Here is a 17,500-nt window from a genome sequence, read left to right as displayed (position 1 = left end):
CAACTCAACCCCACACTAACTCCCCTCAACTCAACCCCACTAACTCCCCTCAACTCAACCCCACACTAACTCCCCTCAACTCAACCCCACTAACTCCCCTCAGCTCAACCCCACACTAACTCCCCTCAGCTCAACCCCACACTAACTCCCCTCAGCTCAACCCCACTAACTCCCCTCAGCTCAACCCCACACTAACTCCCCCCTCAACACAACCCCACACTAACTCCCCCCTCAGCTCAACCCCACACTAACTCCCCCCTCAACTCAACCTCACACTAACTCCCCCCTCAGCTTAACCTGAGAAGATAGGAAGTGGAGAGAGAGAGAGAGGACCCTCAGTGGACTAACAGAGCTGTTAACAGAAGGACAGATCTGTGTGTGTTGGTGTGAATGTGTGTGTGTGTGTGTGTGTGTGTGTGTGTGTGTGTGTGTGTGTGTGTGTGTGTGAATCAGTCAGGGCATGCTGTAAACATCCTGTAGCTACATGATGGAAATACGTTCTGTGTTTACGAGCTGCTGCCCGCGAGGACACGCGTAAATAAAACATCTAGGGTTTCACATCTGTGTGTGTGTGTGTGTGTGTGTGTGTGAAGGTGATGTGTAGTACGAGTTTCTAAGCACCACAGGACACGAAGTGTAATGAACCGTTGCTGTATCCCTTTATTCCTGTGTGTGTGTGTGTGTGTGTGTGTGTGTGTGTGTGTGTGTGTGTGTGTAAGTGTCTGTCCACCGGGAAAACGGTTTTGCGTCTGCAGGACCATTTCACTGCTCATTATCAAATTAAAATAGTGTAAATGAAATTTCTCTAACAGACAGCAGTGTGTGTGGGTGTGTGTGTTTGTGTGTGTGTGTGTGTGTCTGCTAGTTAACATGCAGATAAAAAATAAATCACAGCACCACATCATCGGGTGACCAGATGAGCTTCATGCCAACCTACGTGGAGATTAGCATGCGCTGCCTCTGCTAGTTCTCCGTCTCCTGTTCTGAATGTTTGTTACGTGTTTTTCCGGATTAAACGGAATCTGGTTTCGACGAAGGTCCTGAGTGGATAGGAAACTAGCGGCTGGAGACATTTTAGCGAACATCCTTCAGGGGAAAGTGCATTACGCTAAAGAAAGTGGAATGGATGTGAACTGGGGCAGAAAGTTGAGCCGGAGTGATTAGCCTCGGGGGGACATTAGCGTCAGTAGCGTGAGGGAATTTTAACGTTTTTGACGCTAGAGCTACGCTAAAGACGTTCCAGATAAACTACAGCTACAATCAAGCTAATGTTTCCATGCTAGCCTTATGCTATTGAAATCCCACACTTTGATTCCCCCCTGAAGCAGTTGCCCATCACTAACGTGGGATGAGGGGGTGTAGTTTTTGGATAGAAATCCTTTCACCTTGACAACAACGTTGCTTAGCGACTGAGATCATCTGATCGGTCCCTGAAATTGGCCTTTGACCCCGCTTCAGGAAAGATACGATTCATTAACGAGAAGGAAAGGGTGCGTTAATTGAAAATTGGCCTGAAAAAAAGCTGTGTGTGTGTGTGTGTGTGTGTGTGTGTGTGTGTGTGTGTGTGTGTGTGTGTGTGTGTGTATTCTGCTACATCAGCATGATCACAGAGGACACATTAGCCTTGTAATTAAAATCCTAATGTCTTTTTCACACTGTCCCCTTAACTAACAATCCGAAGAGTCTCTCACACACACACACACACACACACACACACACACACACACAGAGATCTGTCTCACACTCAAGAGCTTTAATGCAGAAATGTTTCAGATGAACATCAAGTTACAGTAAAGTTCCAATAATTACCCCACTGTAAACTTCTTAATGGGGGGGGGGCACGACACAGTGAGAAACAAACAGAGACACAGGGAGAGACAGACAGAGAGAGAGACAGTAAGAAACAAACATGGAGACAGAGTGAGAAACAGACAGAGAGACGTTGAGAAACAAACATGGAGAGTAACAAAAGAGACACAGTGAGAGACAGACAGACACAAAGTAAGAGACAGACAGCAAGATAGACCCAGTGTGAAAGACAGGGATGGACACAGACCACAGAGAGAAAGACAAAGAGAGAGAGGCAGTGAGAGACAGAGACACAGCAAGAGACAGACAGAGAGACGAGGAAAGACAGAGAGACACACAGTGAGAGACCGACAGAGATACAGTGAGAGACAGACAGACACAGTGAGAGACAGACAGACACAGTGAGAGACAGACAGACACAGTGAGAGACAGACAGACACAGTGACTGCTTTTTCTCCAGTGAGTTCACTGTTATTTCATATAAGTGCTGCATTTTCAGAAGATAAAACATGGTATTTGTGTGTGTGTGTGTGTGTGTGTGTGTGTGTGTGTGTGTGTGTGTGTGTGTGTGTGTGTGTGTGTTTGTAAGCAACTTTCATTTCTTTTGAAACTGGGGCAAAGACGATCAATATGCTATTTGAGGGGAAAATGGCATGACATTTGTACAGGAATAAATCACACACACACACACACACACACACACACACCTCATCTCATCTCATCTCATCTCTCAAACACACACACACACACACACACACACACACACACACACACACACAGAGATCTGTCTCACACTCAAGAGCTTTAATGCAGAAATGTTTCAGATGAACATCAAGTTACAGTAAAGTTCCAATAATTACCCCACTGTAAACTTCTTAATGGGGGCACGACACAGTGAGAAACAAACAGAGACACAGGGAGAGACAGACAGAGAGAGACAGTAAGAAACAAACATGGAGACAGAGTGAGAAACAGACAGAGAGACGTTGAGAAACAAACATGGAGAGTAACAAAAGAGACACAGTGAGAGACAGACAGACACAAAGTAAGAGACAGACAGCAAGATAGACCCAGTGTGAAAGACAGGGATGGACACAGACCACAGAGAGAAAGACAAAGAGAGAGAGGCAGTGAGAGACAGAGACACAGCAAGAGACAGACAGAGAGACGCAGGGAAAGACAGAGAGACACACAGTGAGAGACCGACAGAGATACAGTGAGAGACAGACAGACACAGTGAGAGACAGACAGACACAGTGAGAGACAGACAGACACAGTGAGAGACAGACAGACACAGTGACTGCTTTTTCTCCAGTGAGTTCACTGTTATTTCATATAAGTGCTGCATTTTCAGAAGATAAAAACATGGTATTTGTGTGTGTGTGTGTGTGTGTGTGTGTGTGTGTGTGTGTGTGTGTGTGTGTGTGTGTGTGTGTTTGTAAGCAACTTTCATTTCTTTTGAAACTGGGGCAAAGACGATCAATATGCTATTTGAGGGGAAAATGGCATGACATTTGTACAGGAATAAATCACACACACACACACACACACACACACACCTCATCTCATCTCATCTCATCTCTCAAACACACACACACACACACACACACACACACACACACACACACACACACACACACACTTCAAATCCCCTCTCCCCAAAATTCCAATTCTACATTCAATCAGCACGTGCAAAATAAACACACAATATAAACCAGAAAGGTGTGTGTGTGTGTGTGTGTGTGTGTGTGTGTGTGTGTGTGTGTTCACTTAGACTGTTATTGAGTAAATTCAGAGGGTCTGAGTTGAGAAAAGCATGTGATTGGCTGAAAGATGAAAGTAGAAGCTTTCTATCACAAGACACGTGTGTGTGTCTCTCTCTCGCTCTCTCTCTCTCTCTCTCACACACACACACACACACACACACACACACACACACACTCATACACTCTCTTTCACTCTCACACACACACACTCCCACATACACACAGAGTTCTAAGAGGGGCGTGGCTATGCGAAAGACTCCATGCACACACAGTGAGGCGGAGGCGAGTGGGTGGAGCTTCACCGACCTGCACACTTGGTGCGTGTGACGAGGGCGGGGCCAGGTTTTCCGGTCCCTCCCTCTCCGGGGCGTGTCAGTAGGACGCGGATCTCGTACTCGGTGTCGGGGTCGAGGTGCCACAGTTTGTAGTGAGGTGAGTTGACGGCGTGCGTCTCGGTCCAGGAGCCGGACGTCATGCGGTACTCCACCTCCTTCAGGATGATCGGGCCGTCGCCGAAGATCGAGTTCGCGTTCAGCTGAATCAGCAGGTACGTGGGGCCGACGCCCAGCAGCTGGGGCGGAGCTATGGGCCTCGGGGGCTCTGATACAGAGAGAGACAGACACACGGTTACTGACAGTGACGAAGCTCCGCCCCTAAACCAACCACTGCTTACACCTACACACATCAATCTATTCGTCTATATCTCTTTATTCCTTCCTTTTTCCTTTCATTCATTTGCATCTTTCTTTTCTTCTTTCCTTTTCTTCCTTCCTTCCTTCCTTCCATTTTTCCTTTTTCTTTCGTTCTTTCATTTTCATGTTTCCTTCCCGCCTTCCTTCCTTTTGTTCTTTCCTTCTTTATTGCTCTACTTCCTTCTCTCCCTCCTTCTTTCCATCTTTCTTTCATTTTCTCTTTTGTTCCAGCCTTCTTTCTTTCTCTTTCTTTCTCTTTCTTTCTTTCTTTCTTTCCTTCCACCCTTCTGTCTTCTTTCCTTCTCTCTGTGTGTGTTTGTGTGTGTATTCAGAAAACAAGCGAACACTGGAAACGAAGTAGCAGAGACACACAAACACTACACACACATTATAGACACATTTCAACACAACCTATACACTCTCTCTCACACACACACACACACACACACACACACACTAAACATACAACACACACATTATAGACACATTTCAACACAACCTACACACACACACACACACACACACACACAAACACTAAACATACAACACACATTATAGACACATTTCAACACAAAATCTATACACTCACACACACACACACACACACACACACACACACACAACACTAAACATACAACACACACTTACACACTCCAACACAGAATCTATATACACACACAAACTTATACATTTTATACACTCGCTCATAAACTGTTTTTTTCCTTTCTCACCTTTCTCTCTCTCTCTCTTTCTCTCTTTCTTTCTCTTTCCTCTTCCTTAAATTTTATTCATCTCTCATTTTATTCTTTCAATCTCAAATCCTTCTTTCATTTCCTCCTCATCTCCTCTCTCCCTCTCACAATATTTTCCTCACTTTTCTACCCCTCCACTCATCTGACAGTCTTCATCTCTCTCTCCGATTGTTTCAATAACTCTTTTCTTCCTCCCTGTTTTCCTTTTGCACTCTCTCTCCCTTTCTCTTCCATAACTCCACTCCCTTCATCATTTTATTTGCCTTCCCGTCTCTTCCTCCTCTCTTCACCCCCCTGGTCTATCTTCTCTGCCTCCTTCTTTTCCTCCCTTCATTTGTCCTCCCTTTCTCACCCCGGAGCTCCGTTCTGCAACCGACTCTCTCACTGCTGGTGTAGTGAACAAGCTGATGTCTTCGTCCCAAATCTTTGTGTGTGTGTGTGTGTGTTTGTGTGCCTGTGTGTGTGTGTGTGTGTGTGTGTGTGTGTGTGTGTGAGAGTGTGTGTGTGTGAGTGTTGAAGAGGGAAAAAGAGAGTGAGAGAGCAAGAGAAATAGCTCTTGGCTAAAAGAAAGAGAAAACATGTTCCGCTGATGAACACAGAAAATAGTAATGAAGATGGAGAGAGAGAGAGAGAGAGAGAGAGAGAGTGTGTGTGTGTGTGTGTGTGTGTGAGAGAGAGAGAGAGAGAGAGAGAGAGAGAGAGAGAGCGAGAGAGAGAGAAAGAATTCTTGTTCCTTTGAGCTAAACTCAATAAACTCAATAAAGTTTATTCTCAATAAGTGGACTAAGTCCAGTAACACACACACACACACACACACACACACACACACACACACACACACGATACACGCAGACAGACAGGGAAATCTCAGACTAACAAAGGAACAGAGAGACAGACTGATAGACAGACAGATAAATAGAAAAAAAAAACAGATTAATAGACAGACAGACACGTGTGTGTGTGTGTGTGTGTGTGTGTGTGTGCGGTGCGCGAGCGTCTCCGTGGTGATGAACAGTGTTTGTGGTGAACACGGCCGCGAGGAGTGTGCGTGTCATCTCGCGTTAGCTGCACTAGCCGCTAATAAAGCACTAGCCTCGGGTCGTGAGCGACAAGACGAGCCTCAGTGCCAGCTCACATTACTCTACTCTCGCATCTGTGGACCTTAAACTCCGCCGGGATTAGTGTCTCACTGCGTCCTGCACGCAGGGCACGTCGTCTTCGCTAAGCTTCAGCTAGCCGCTAGCATGCTAACACTGCGATCAGGCTAGGGGGAACTGAAAAAAAAGTTACTGACAGTCAAATTATAACACTTAACACCAGACAGACAGACAGACAGACACACAGACAGACAGACACACAGACAGATACAACCCGACAGAGAGACACACAGACAGAGAGAGAGAAAGAGAGAGGGAGAGAAAGACGGACAGACAGACAGAAGGACAGACGGAGAGACAGATGGGCAGACAGACAGAAGGACAGACGGAGAGACACACCTCTGACGATGAGGCCGGCGAAGTTGCTGACTCCGGAGCCGCGCTCTGATTGGGTGACGCAGCGGTACAGGTCCTGATCCTGACTCGTCACTTCACTGAGACGAAACGACGCCGCAAACTTTCTGTGATTAATGTTCTTCTTCTCCGCCACGGGGATGTCCTCTCCATTACGCCTCTGTCTCACACACACACCAAACACACACATTATTCAAAGTTTACATTTATTTATTATTTCATGTCTATAACATACTGTCTGTCTGTCTGTCTGTCTGTCTGTCTGTCATCCCTCCCTTTCTACCCATCCATTTACATCCACCCATCTATTCTTCCCCTGAACTATTTACCCATCAATCTGCTTATCTCTCTGTTTATCCGTCTTCTCTCTCTCTTACATCCATTATTCGTTTAGACATTTAGTTATTTCTTATAATTCATTCATTCATTCGTTCCCGAATGTGTTTATTCTTTTAAGTGTTGTCTGTTTATTGATTCGAGTTTTTCTTTACTATTATTTTTCAATTCATTTGTTTATTATTGCTGATGGTAATTTTTTTCAATAAATCGTTGTTTTTATTTTATTCAAACGCATAAAAATGATCTTTGATCTGGTGAACTGTGAGGACATGTGACCTCCTGTACAGATGCTAGTCATGCTAATACACGAGTATGCTAGCAGCCTCAGTGTTTTTTTTTTTTTTTTTCGGTTTCTTTTTTATTGTTTCTGAAACATGTTCACAACCTTCGGCTTCTTCGGCACTTCCTGCCGAATCCTGGCACCAAAATCAAACCAAATCCGAGTGTCTCGACGCGTCCTCCGGCGAGAGAGCGTGGGTGATGACACGTCGAATAACACGTGGCAGAGCGCCGGGGCTGTGCTAATTACAAAACCTGCTGCAGCGTCTGCGTTTCCTTATCATCCAAACACGCTCTCGAAACCTTTGTTACGCCTCGGAAACGCCCAGAAAAGTTTAGCAAGCGCTCGTTATGGATGCTAGCACGCTAGTACGCTAGCATGGCGTTAGCCTTGACGCTGCTAGAAGCCTGTCAAACTCCTGTTTAATGGCCATTTTTATTGGATAACAATAAATACAATCCACCTTCTGTTCTGATTGACAGAGAGAGGGAGAGACAGAGAGAGCGAGAGAGAGCGAGAGAGAGAGCGAGAGAGAGAGAGAGAGAGAGAGAGAGAGAGAGAGGAGAGAGAGAGAGAGAGAGCGAGAGTGTGAGAGAGAGAGACAGAGAGAGAGAGAGAGGAGAGAGAGAGAGAGAGAGAGAGAGAGAAAGAAAGAGAGAGAGAGAGAAAGAAAGAGAGAACGAGAAAAAGAAAGAAAGAAAGAAAGAAAGAAAGAAAGAAAGAAAGAAAGAAAGAAAAATAAAAAGTTAAACACACATCCAGTTGCTTCACCTCTTCATCTACTTCACACTTCCTCCTGTCAGGAGTAACAAGCTTTCACAGTGTGTGTGTGTGTGTGTGTGTGTACAAGGTGTGTGTCTCTCATCCTCTCTGTATGACAGCTTCAGGTTTAATGAGGACATACACTGATTAGCGTGTGTGTAGGAGAGACTGTGTGTGTGTGTGTGTGTGTGTGTAAATATGTAGGTGTGTCTGCGAGTAGGAGAGAGAATAAGTGTGTGTATGTCTATAGAGGAGAGAGACTGTGTGTGTGTGTGTGTGTGTGTGTGTGTGTGTGTGTGTGTGTGAGAGATTTATAATAGGTGAAACCCATACAGCACAACTTTACACAACTGATGCAACTTTTGAAAGAAAGTGAAATCAAACTTTCAAAAAATAATAAAAAAACAGCTGCAGCGTCAAAGCCACGTCTCAAAACATCACACAATGCACGTGTGAACAGACGCGTCATCAGACGTGCCAAAAAGATGTCGACGGATGTGTGAATAAATGACAATACACGTGTCAACAGATTCGACAACAGACGTGTTGACCGACAGTCTCATTGAATTTGTCATTAGATGCGACCGTAGACAAGTCAATAGACGTGTCAGACATTTTAGTAAAAGTAACAACTGACGTGCCAACAAAAAGTGCCATATGACGTGTTAGACATCTTAATAAATGTAACAGTAGACATGTAAATAGACGTGTCAATAGACGACACAGTAGACGTGACCATAAACGGCAATAAGACTGCTATAAGATGTTTGATACATTTTAATAAATGTAACAATAGCCATTCAAATAGGTGTGTCAGTAGACGTGTCGCTTCACGTGTCAACAAATGTGTAAACAGGCGTGACAGTATCATGAGACAGATCTAGACAAGCCTTTAGTTGTGCCTTAGACGTGCCTTACATGTGACAGTAAACATGACAGTAAACAGGTCAGTAGACAGGTCAGTAGACGTGACAGTAGACATGACAGTAAACAGGTCAGTAGACAGGTCAATAGACGTGGCAGTAGACATGACAGTAGACAGGTCAGTAAACAGGTCAGTAGACGTGACAGTGGACATGACAGTAAACAGGTCAGTAGACGTGACAGTAGACAGGTCAGTAGACGTGACAGTAGACATGACAGTAGACAGGTCAGTAGACAGGTCAGTAGACGTGACAGTAGACATGACAGTAGACAGGTCAGTAGACAGGTCAGTAGACAGGTCAGTAGACGTGGCAGTAGACAGGTCAGTAGACAGGTCAGTAGGCGTGACAATAGACAGGTCAATAGACGTGACAATAGACAGGTCAATAGACGTGACAGTAGACAGGTCAGTAAACAGGTCAGTAGACGTGGCAGTAGACAGGTCAGTAGACATGACAGTAAACAGGTCAGTAGACGTGACAGTAGACAGGTCAGTAGACAGGTCAGTAGACGTGACAGTAGACAGGTCAGTAGACGTGACAGTAGACAGGGCAGTAGACGTGACAGTAGACAGGGCAGTAGACGTGACAGTAGACATGACAGTAGACAGGTCAGTAGACGTGACAGTAGACGTGACAGTAGACAAGGCAGTAGACGTGACAGTAGACAGGTCAGTAGACAGGTCAGTAGACGTGACAGTAGAAAGGTAGGTAGATGTGCCTTAGACATTTTAATAAACAACAATAGATGTGTCAGTGGACGTGACATGAGACGTGACAGTTGTGTGGATAGGCGTGTCATTATGACACAGTTAACGCTTCAATAAAGGGTTAATTCAATAGTAACAGGTTCCCCGGTTACTATAGCGACAAAGCAACACGTGTCCTCGTGACTTTGGGAGTGTATGTGAGCTGTGATTGGCTGTGAATCATGTGATCATTTTGCTGAAGATAAAAAAAAGAACTTAAGTAAAGGTGATGAAGTTTCCTGTGCTGTAGAGTTTCACTGCATACATCAGCAGAGAGAGTGAGAGTGTGAAAGTGTGAAAGTGTGTGTGTGTGTGTGTGTGTGTGTGTAAGCGGTAGTGGAGAAACGCTTTGATCGTTCAGTTTTTCTACATCAAACACACAGGTGTAGAACAGCGCTCGAGGCTCAGCTCACACACACACACACACACACACACACACACACACACACACACACACACACACACACAGGGAAAGTCATTTACACAATTTATTATACAAAACCAACAATAATATACACACATTCACCACACCCCCCAACGTACACAACCACACTTTGCAACATACACATACACACCAACACACACACCACAACACACCAACACGTAGTCGTACCTGCAGCCAGAGTTTGTTATTGACGGCGTCTCGGACAGTGGCAATGCACTGGAAGGTGGCGTTCTGTCCTGCGTTCACCTCCACGTCACCCAGACGCAGGAAGTGAGGGGATTTATCTACACACACACACACACACACACACACACACACACACACACACACACACACTCTGTTTAGATGATGATGATGATAAATCACAATCACTGTGTTCAACACGCAATCTGTGATTTGCATCATATATGAATATTCAGTATCGGCCCTGACTTGGCCCCGCCCACACCCATGCCCAGGGCTGTCATTAAGGGGGGATTGAGGAAGCATTGTGATTGGCTGAATTTGTAGTGATGTCATCAGGTTTAAAAGGACCGTGACTGTGAGGTCACTCACCGCACGGGTAACTCAACACCTGTACATCATCAATCGCTATGAAACCCCGCCTTCCACTGGCCACCTCAGCCTCGAAGATCACCTACAGAGAGAGAGAGAGAGAGAGAGAGAGAGAGAGAGAGAGAGAGAGAGAGAGAGAGAGAGAGAGAGAGAGAAAGTATAGTTTATGAGATTAATTTTCACTCGTCTGTGTGTGAACAATCAGTGGCACTCAATCACTCAGGACACGTTCACACACACACACACACACACACAGCTCTATGTATCCTCTCGTGAAATATCTGTGTGTGTATATATACTCTCATGAGTACAGTGTTTATTATTCTATCCATCAAGTGTGAGGAACAGAAAGAGAGAACGCTGTTACAGGGGACACACTGTGTCCCACACACACACACACACACACACACACACACACACACACACACACACACACACACACACACACAGAGACACACACACACACACACACACACACACAGAGACACACAATTTACTTTTCACTCTGTTTTTATTTTATTTATTTTATAAATTATTTCAAATATTGTTTTATTTTATTTTTATTTTGCACACACACACACACACACACACACACACACACACACACACACACACACACACACACACACACACACACACACACACACTAGTATTTTTACTACTTGTTTAATTTTGTGTTTTCGTGTCACTAAATTCTTTTTTATATCGATTTCTTTTTTTATGATTTTTGCCAATTTGTACAGCGGACAAAAGTTTACATTCATATTTATTGATTGATGGATGGACGTGTTACTCGTGATGAACGTGGGATAGGAAGCCACTCAGATCTTCGTTACTGTATGTGATTGTGGAGCTTCATGGAGAAGAAACCACAGGAACAAATCATCATTCTTTTCCTTACAATCGTTTCTTTATTTCCTTATTCACACGTTTATTTATTGACTTTTTTACCTACTCATTTATTTACTAAATCAACACTATCTATCTATCTATCTATCTATCTATCTATCTATCTATCTATCTATCTATCTATCTGTTTAGTTCTCTTTTTTCTTTAGAAACACTTATTATTTATGTCACTTTAATACAATAAACTGCTGTAAAAAAAATTTAATGAAATTTGTAAATGAAAACAGTTTAAAATGTTATTCCCGACGTTCCGGAACATTCGGTGCCGCGGTTACGTCCAAAAACGCGAATTAATGGTGGTTTACTGTATTCATTTCTTTTTATTTCTTTACTAAAATAAATGTATTTACTACACATTTTTGTTGTGTTTGCTTTTTGTGTGTTGCTGCACAGAATCCCCCCCCCCCACACACACACACACAGATCATTTAAAATCTGATTGTGTAAACAAACAAACAAACAAACAAACAAACAGGTATTCAGTGCTTCCGTTGTGGTGGTGTTTCGCTCTCGTTCATGTAACAGGTTTTGAATGAAAGTCAAGTAATCTCATCTCTCACACACACACACACACACACACCGCTGGCGTGTCTCAGTGGGTGATGACGGAGCTCCGAGTGACAGATTGGAGACACGCAGAGTGAACGACACACGCCTGCCTCACACTCGCCGTCTATTTCCACCTCGTCTGTTTATTCAGATTTGTTTACTAAAAGAACTCTGACATGTACACACACACACACACAGGTCAAAAAGTTATGATAGAGAAAGTTATGTCTGAAATGGGAAAATTCTTTCCACACAAAAAACTGTGGGTTTCTAAAAAGATTCCTATACTTTTCATAATTATTTTTATGCAATTTGGTTTATAACTTTTTTTTTTATGGGAATTTTTACACAGAAATCCTGTTCCTGAAAAGGTTCATTTTCCTGCAAAAAAATATGGTTCGGAAAAAAAGTTCCTGTTTCTGCACAAAAAAAAAAGTTTCTGCAGCTATTTTTAATGAAACCTTTTAAATAGGTACTTGATCCTGAAAAGGTTCCTAAACTGGGTTCCAGTTTTAAATCACAAAAAAACAGAATCGTTATAGTACTTTAAGTTTTTCTTATGTTCCTATTTTTTAGGAGAAATTTTTTTTTTGCTGAAAATATTGTTTCTAAAAAGTTTCTTGTTCGTTTGAAGGCTCCTGAAAAATTTCTTTAATCAAATACTACTTCTGGTTTCTTTTTTAAAAGTTTATTAAAATTATAAAAAAAATCCTTGAAAATCTTAAGGTTTCCTCAAAAAAGTTGATATTGCTAGGTTCCTAAAAAAATAATTTCTCCTCAGTTCCTGGAAAATCACCATAATGTTCCTGAAAATGTGTTTTTCTACTTAAGAATTTCATCATTTCCTGAAAAAAAAAAAATCCAAAGTTCTACATTCCTAAAAAAGATTCTTCAGATCTTGCAAATGTTTATGGTCATCTGTGTGTGTGAGCGCCCACTGAGCGCTGGATGGAGTGTGTGGGAAAGCCCCTGCAGGTTTCCTGTCCATCAGAGACTCATGTGAAGGGCACACACACACACACACACACACACACACACACACACACACACACACACACACACACACACACACTTGTATTGAATAGATAAATGGTTCTTCAGACCATTAAATTATAAAACATTGATCATAGCTGAAGAACCGCATGCCGCAGATCAATATCACTTTACAGCACACACACACACACACACACACACACACACACACACACAGTGATAAGAAGCCATGCTTTAATGCGGTTAGAGATGCTGTACAGAACTAACTGAATCATACACACACACACACACACACACACACACACACACACACACTCTCTCATCATACAAGTGTCTGTTATTCTTTTTCCTTAAGGAGAAAAGTGACTCAAATAAAATCTGACAAGTAGAGACTGTGTGTGTGTGTGTGTGTGTGTGTGTGTGTGTGTGTGTGTGTGTGTGTGTGTGTGTGTGTGTATCAGCATTGCCACCCAAAGGGCTCTGAGGTCATGACAAGAAAAGCAGTGTTCAAATGTTTATAGTTATAAATAATGTGTGTGTGTGTGTGTGTGTGTGTGCGTGCCCGAGGCAGCTTTTATAGGGGAGCTCATTGTTTGTCCTCTGACTGATAAACAAAATGGCTGACTCCAGTGGTCCAGATGTTTGTGTATCAGATTCTCACACGTGTTCATGATTACACAAATTTGGTTCCTGAAAGGGTTCCTAATCTTCTATACAAAACCTTGGTTCCAGGAAAAGTTCCTGATCTATATGAAAGCCTGGTTCCTGATCAAGTTTCTGTTATTCTGAATGAAACCTTGGTTCATGAAAAAGTTCCTCTTTTTTTTTTTTTTTTTTTTTTTACAGGAAAACGTGGTCCCTGAAAAGGTTCGTGTTTTTCTGCTCAAAAACATGGTTCCTGAGAAGGTTCCTTCTTTTACAGGAAATTCAGGTTCTTTAAAAGGTTCTTGATTTGCTGAGTGTAAGCTTGGTTCCTGTTTTACTAAACAAAAACTTGGTTCTGGTTTCTTCTTCATCACATGAAAACGTAGTTCCTGGAAGTTCTTGTTTATCTGCACAGCAACTTGGTTCCTGAGAAGGTTCCTGCGCCACTGCAGTGTAATGGTGACAGTTACTGCAAGCAAACCTACGTTCCTCACAAGGTTCCTCAGAACACATGAATTCTGAAAAGGTTCTTGAGATTTATTCAGCTGTGAGACCACCCAATCAGAGAAGATGTTTTAACACACACACACACACACACACACACACACACACACACACACACACACACACACACACACACACTCTCTGCTCTGCTACCGTGATCACCGTCATACCAGATATTAAAATCTAACTGTCAGGAGAAGCTTGACACTTACCTGTGACACACACACACACACACACACACACACACACACACACACACACAGAGCATCATTAAGGCAGCTCAGAAAGAGTAAACAGTGGCAGTATAAAAGGCACTATTGATATGAATGTGACGGCTGTGTGTGTGTGTGTGTGTGTGTGTGTGTGTGTGTGTGTGTGTGTGAGAGAGAGAGAGAGAGAGAGAAAAAGATAAAAACAACAGGGAGCTGTGAGTTCTTCATCATTCGGAGACAGAGAGATGAGAAACGAGAACAAACAAAGAGCTCATCTCTCCCCATTTCTCTGTCTATCTGTCTCTCTCTCCGTTTTTCAGAGAGAAAGAGAGAGAGAGAGAGAGAGAGAGAGAGAGAGAGAGAGAGATAGATAGATAGATAGATAGATAGATAGAGAGAGAGAGAGAGAGAGAGAGAGAGAGAGAGAGAGAGAGAGAGAGAGAGAACTAAAAGGCTTTGTTTTTGTCCGGACCTTTCAGATTAGCGATTAGCGTTACTTCACCATTAAATTGTGCCAAGTGTCCCTTTTTGCTAACTAGTTAGCTTTAGCAGTGAAAATCATTATGGTTGATTAATCCTGTCAGGCTAGCGCAGTGAGCATGAAAATGAGCCAGCTAGCTGTGCTGTGAGAATTTGTGAGATTTTTTGTGAGAATCCTGTGAGAATCTTGTGAAAATCCTGTGAGAATCTTGTGAGAATCTTGTGAGAATCCTGTGAGAATGTTTGTGAGAACCTTGTGAGAATTTTTGTGAGAATCCTGTGAGAATCTTGTGAAAATCCTGTGAGAATCTTGTGAAAATCCTATGAGAATGTTTGTGAGAATTTGTGAGATTTTTTGTGAGAATCCTGTGAGAATCTTGTGAAAATCCTGTGAGAATCTTGTGAAAATCTTGTGAGAATCCTGTGAGAATGTTTGTGAGAACCTTGTGAGAATCCTGTGAGAATCTTGTGAAAATCCTATGAGAATGTTTGTGAGAATTTGTGAGATTTTTTGTGAGAATCCTGTGAGAATCTTGTGAAAATCCTGTGAGAATCTTGTGAGAATCCTGTGAGAATGTTTGTGAGAACCTTGTGAGAATGTTTGTGAGAACCTTGTGAGGATTTTAGTGAGAATCCTGTGAGAATTTTTGAGAGAATCTTGTGAGAATCCTGTAAGAAATCATGTGAGAATCTTGTGAGAATTTTTGTGAGAATCCTGTTAGCATAGCGCTGTTTTTGTCAGTTTCTTCTCAGGCTAGTGACAGCTAGAATTGAGCATGACCTTCCTGTCAGGTTAGCTCGGCCAGACTGTACTGCCAAAAGTATTGGGACAATCACCCTTTGCACCTATACGTAGTGGTTCATCATCATCATCATCTCCTCTCTTCCTCCATTTATCCCTCTCTCTCTTCTCCTCTCTTTCTTATTCTCTCTCAGGTTATCTTTCTCCTTTATTTATCCCTCTCTTACATCTCCTCCTCCATTTATTCGTCTGTTTCACTCTCTTCTCCTTTATTTCTCCTACATTTATCCCTCTCTTTGTCTCTCTTCTCCCCATTTATCCCTCACTTTCACTCTCTCTCCTTTCCTTTATTTCCCCTGTTTATTGTGCTCTCTTCTCCACTTATCCTCATCATCTCTCCTCTTCAACTCTTTTCTGATCCCTCTCTCCTCTTTCTCTCCTTCTCTCCTCCTCTGTTTATCGTTTTCTTTCTCTCCTTCTCCATTTATCCCACTATTCGCCTTCCTCTCTTTCTCTTCTCCTCCATTTATCTCTCTCTCTCTCTCTCTCTCTCTCTCTCGCCTCCATTTATCCCTTACTCTCTCATCCCTCGTTTATCTCTCTCTCTCTCTCTCTCTCTCTCTCTCCTCCTGTTTAATACAATAAACACGTTTTCAGTTCCGTGGATACAAATAATAAAAAAGTTGAATATGACGTGATATTAAAAACATGTGATTTTCGCTCGATGTCTTACTCTGGAGTTCTAATTAAAACACAACACACACACACATTTGACATGCGCGTATGTGTGTGTGTGCGCCTGCGCTTTGGATACGTGTGGTAGGGTTCAGTGAATCAAGTTGGTAGTGTTGAAAGCATTCACTGTCGAGGCCATTAATCCACACACACACACACACACACACACACACAGTTATCTCCCCCCTCAGCTGTGTTCCTACTGTGCTGTAATTCAGCACTTCAACAAAACCCTAATTGGGCTTTAAAAGCCTGAACACCTTGCAAGTGTGTGTGTGTGTGTGTGTGTGTGTGTGTGTGTGTGTGTGTGTGTGTGTGTGTGTGTGTGTGTGTGAGAGTGTATATTTCTATGATGGAGCATTGAATAGCCTGTCCTACTCAGCATTTTTTTGATTTAGCGCTCTCTCTCTCTCACACACACACACACACACACACACACACACACACACACTCTACAATATATACACTGTCTTGAAGGTAAGAGATGAATAAAAAAAGAAAGAAGTACAAAAAAAACAAAAGGGAGAATATATTATTTGAATAGAAGGAGAGAAAAGAAGGATTGTACAGTAAAATGAAAAGAGGACAGAAAGGAAGAAGGATAGAATTTATTAAAAAAGAAAGAAAAACAGACAGGAGGAGAAGTAGAAAAGAAAGAATAGAGATGTACGGGTAAGAAAGAGTGAAAAGGTAAGATGTATGAAAGAAGGAAAAGAGGAGCGAAGGAGGAGAGCGAGGAAAGCAGTCGTAATGAAGAGGAGGAAATAAAGAGTAATGGAAGAAAGACACCGAATAAAAGATATAAACAAAGAGAAAGAAAGAAAGAAAGAAAGAAAGAAAGAAAGAAAGAAAGAAAGAAAGAAAGAAAGAAAGAAAGAAAGAAAGAAAGACATGAGAAGAAGAAAATGAAGAAGGAACAAAGAAGAAAGGAAAGAGGGAGTGAAAGCAGGAAAAGAGGATAAAAGCAACATGAGAGGATAAAGAAGAGATAGAAGGAAAGGATGAGAGAAAGAACATGAGAGAAGGAGGAAAGGATGAGAGGATAAAAGGAGCATGACGGGATGAAAATATGAGAGAAAGAGAAAGAAAGAGAAGGGGATGAGCGGAGGAGTGTGTTCTCAATGTGGGTGTTGTGGATGAGTGAGAGA

General features: G+C 42.6%; 1 protein-coding gene across 22 annotated transcripts in view; it reads right to left on the bottom strand.

The window, feature by feature from the left end:
- Nucleotides 1-17,500, bottom strand: part of ptprk (protein tyrosine phosphatase receptor type K) — an 89,581-nt gene that overhangs the window by 32,198 nt on the left and 39,883 nt on the right. For all 22 annotated transcript variants that reach the window (XM_046873592.1, XM_046873594.1, XM_046873593.1 and 19 more), the window contains 4 exons: nucleotides 10,584-10,665; nucleotides 10,197-10,312; nucleotides 6,516-6,690; nucleotides 3,882-4,175 (listed from right to left, as the gene is read on the bottom strand). In XM_046873592.1, coding sequence (XP_046729548.1) covers nucleotides 3,882-4,175; nucleotides 6,516-6,690; nucleotides 10,197-10,312; nucleotides 10,584-10,665 — 667 coding nt within the window. The remainder of the gene's footprint in view (nucleotides 1-3,881; nucleotides 4,176-6,515; nucleotides 6,691-10,196; nucleotides 10,313-10,583; nucleotides 10,666-17,500) is intronic.

The sequence above is a fragment of the Silurus meridionalis genome, chromosome 18 (assembly GCF_014805685.1).
Source record: "Silurus meridionalis isolate SWU-2019-XX chromosome 18, ASM1480568v1, whole genome shotgun sequence".
Classification (NCBI taxonomy): Eukaryota; Metazoa; Chordata; class Actinopteri; order Siluriformes; family Siluridae; genus Silurus; species Silurus meridionalis.
The sequence above is the reverse complement of the archived record's forward strand: the minus strand, read 5'-3'. Positions and strand labels throughout refer to the sequence as shown.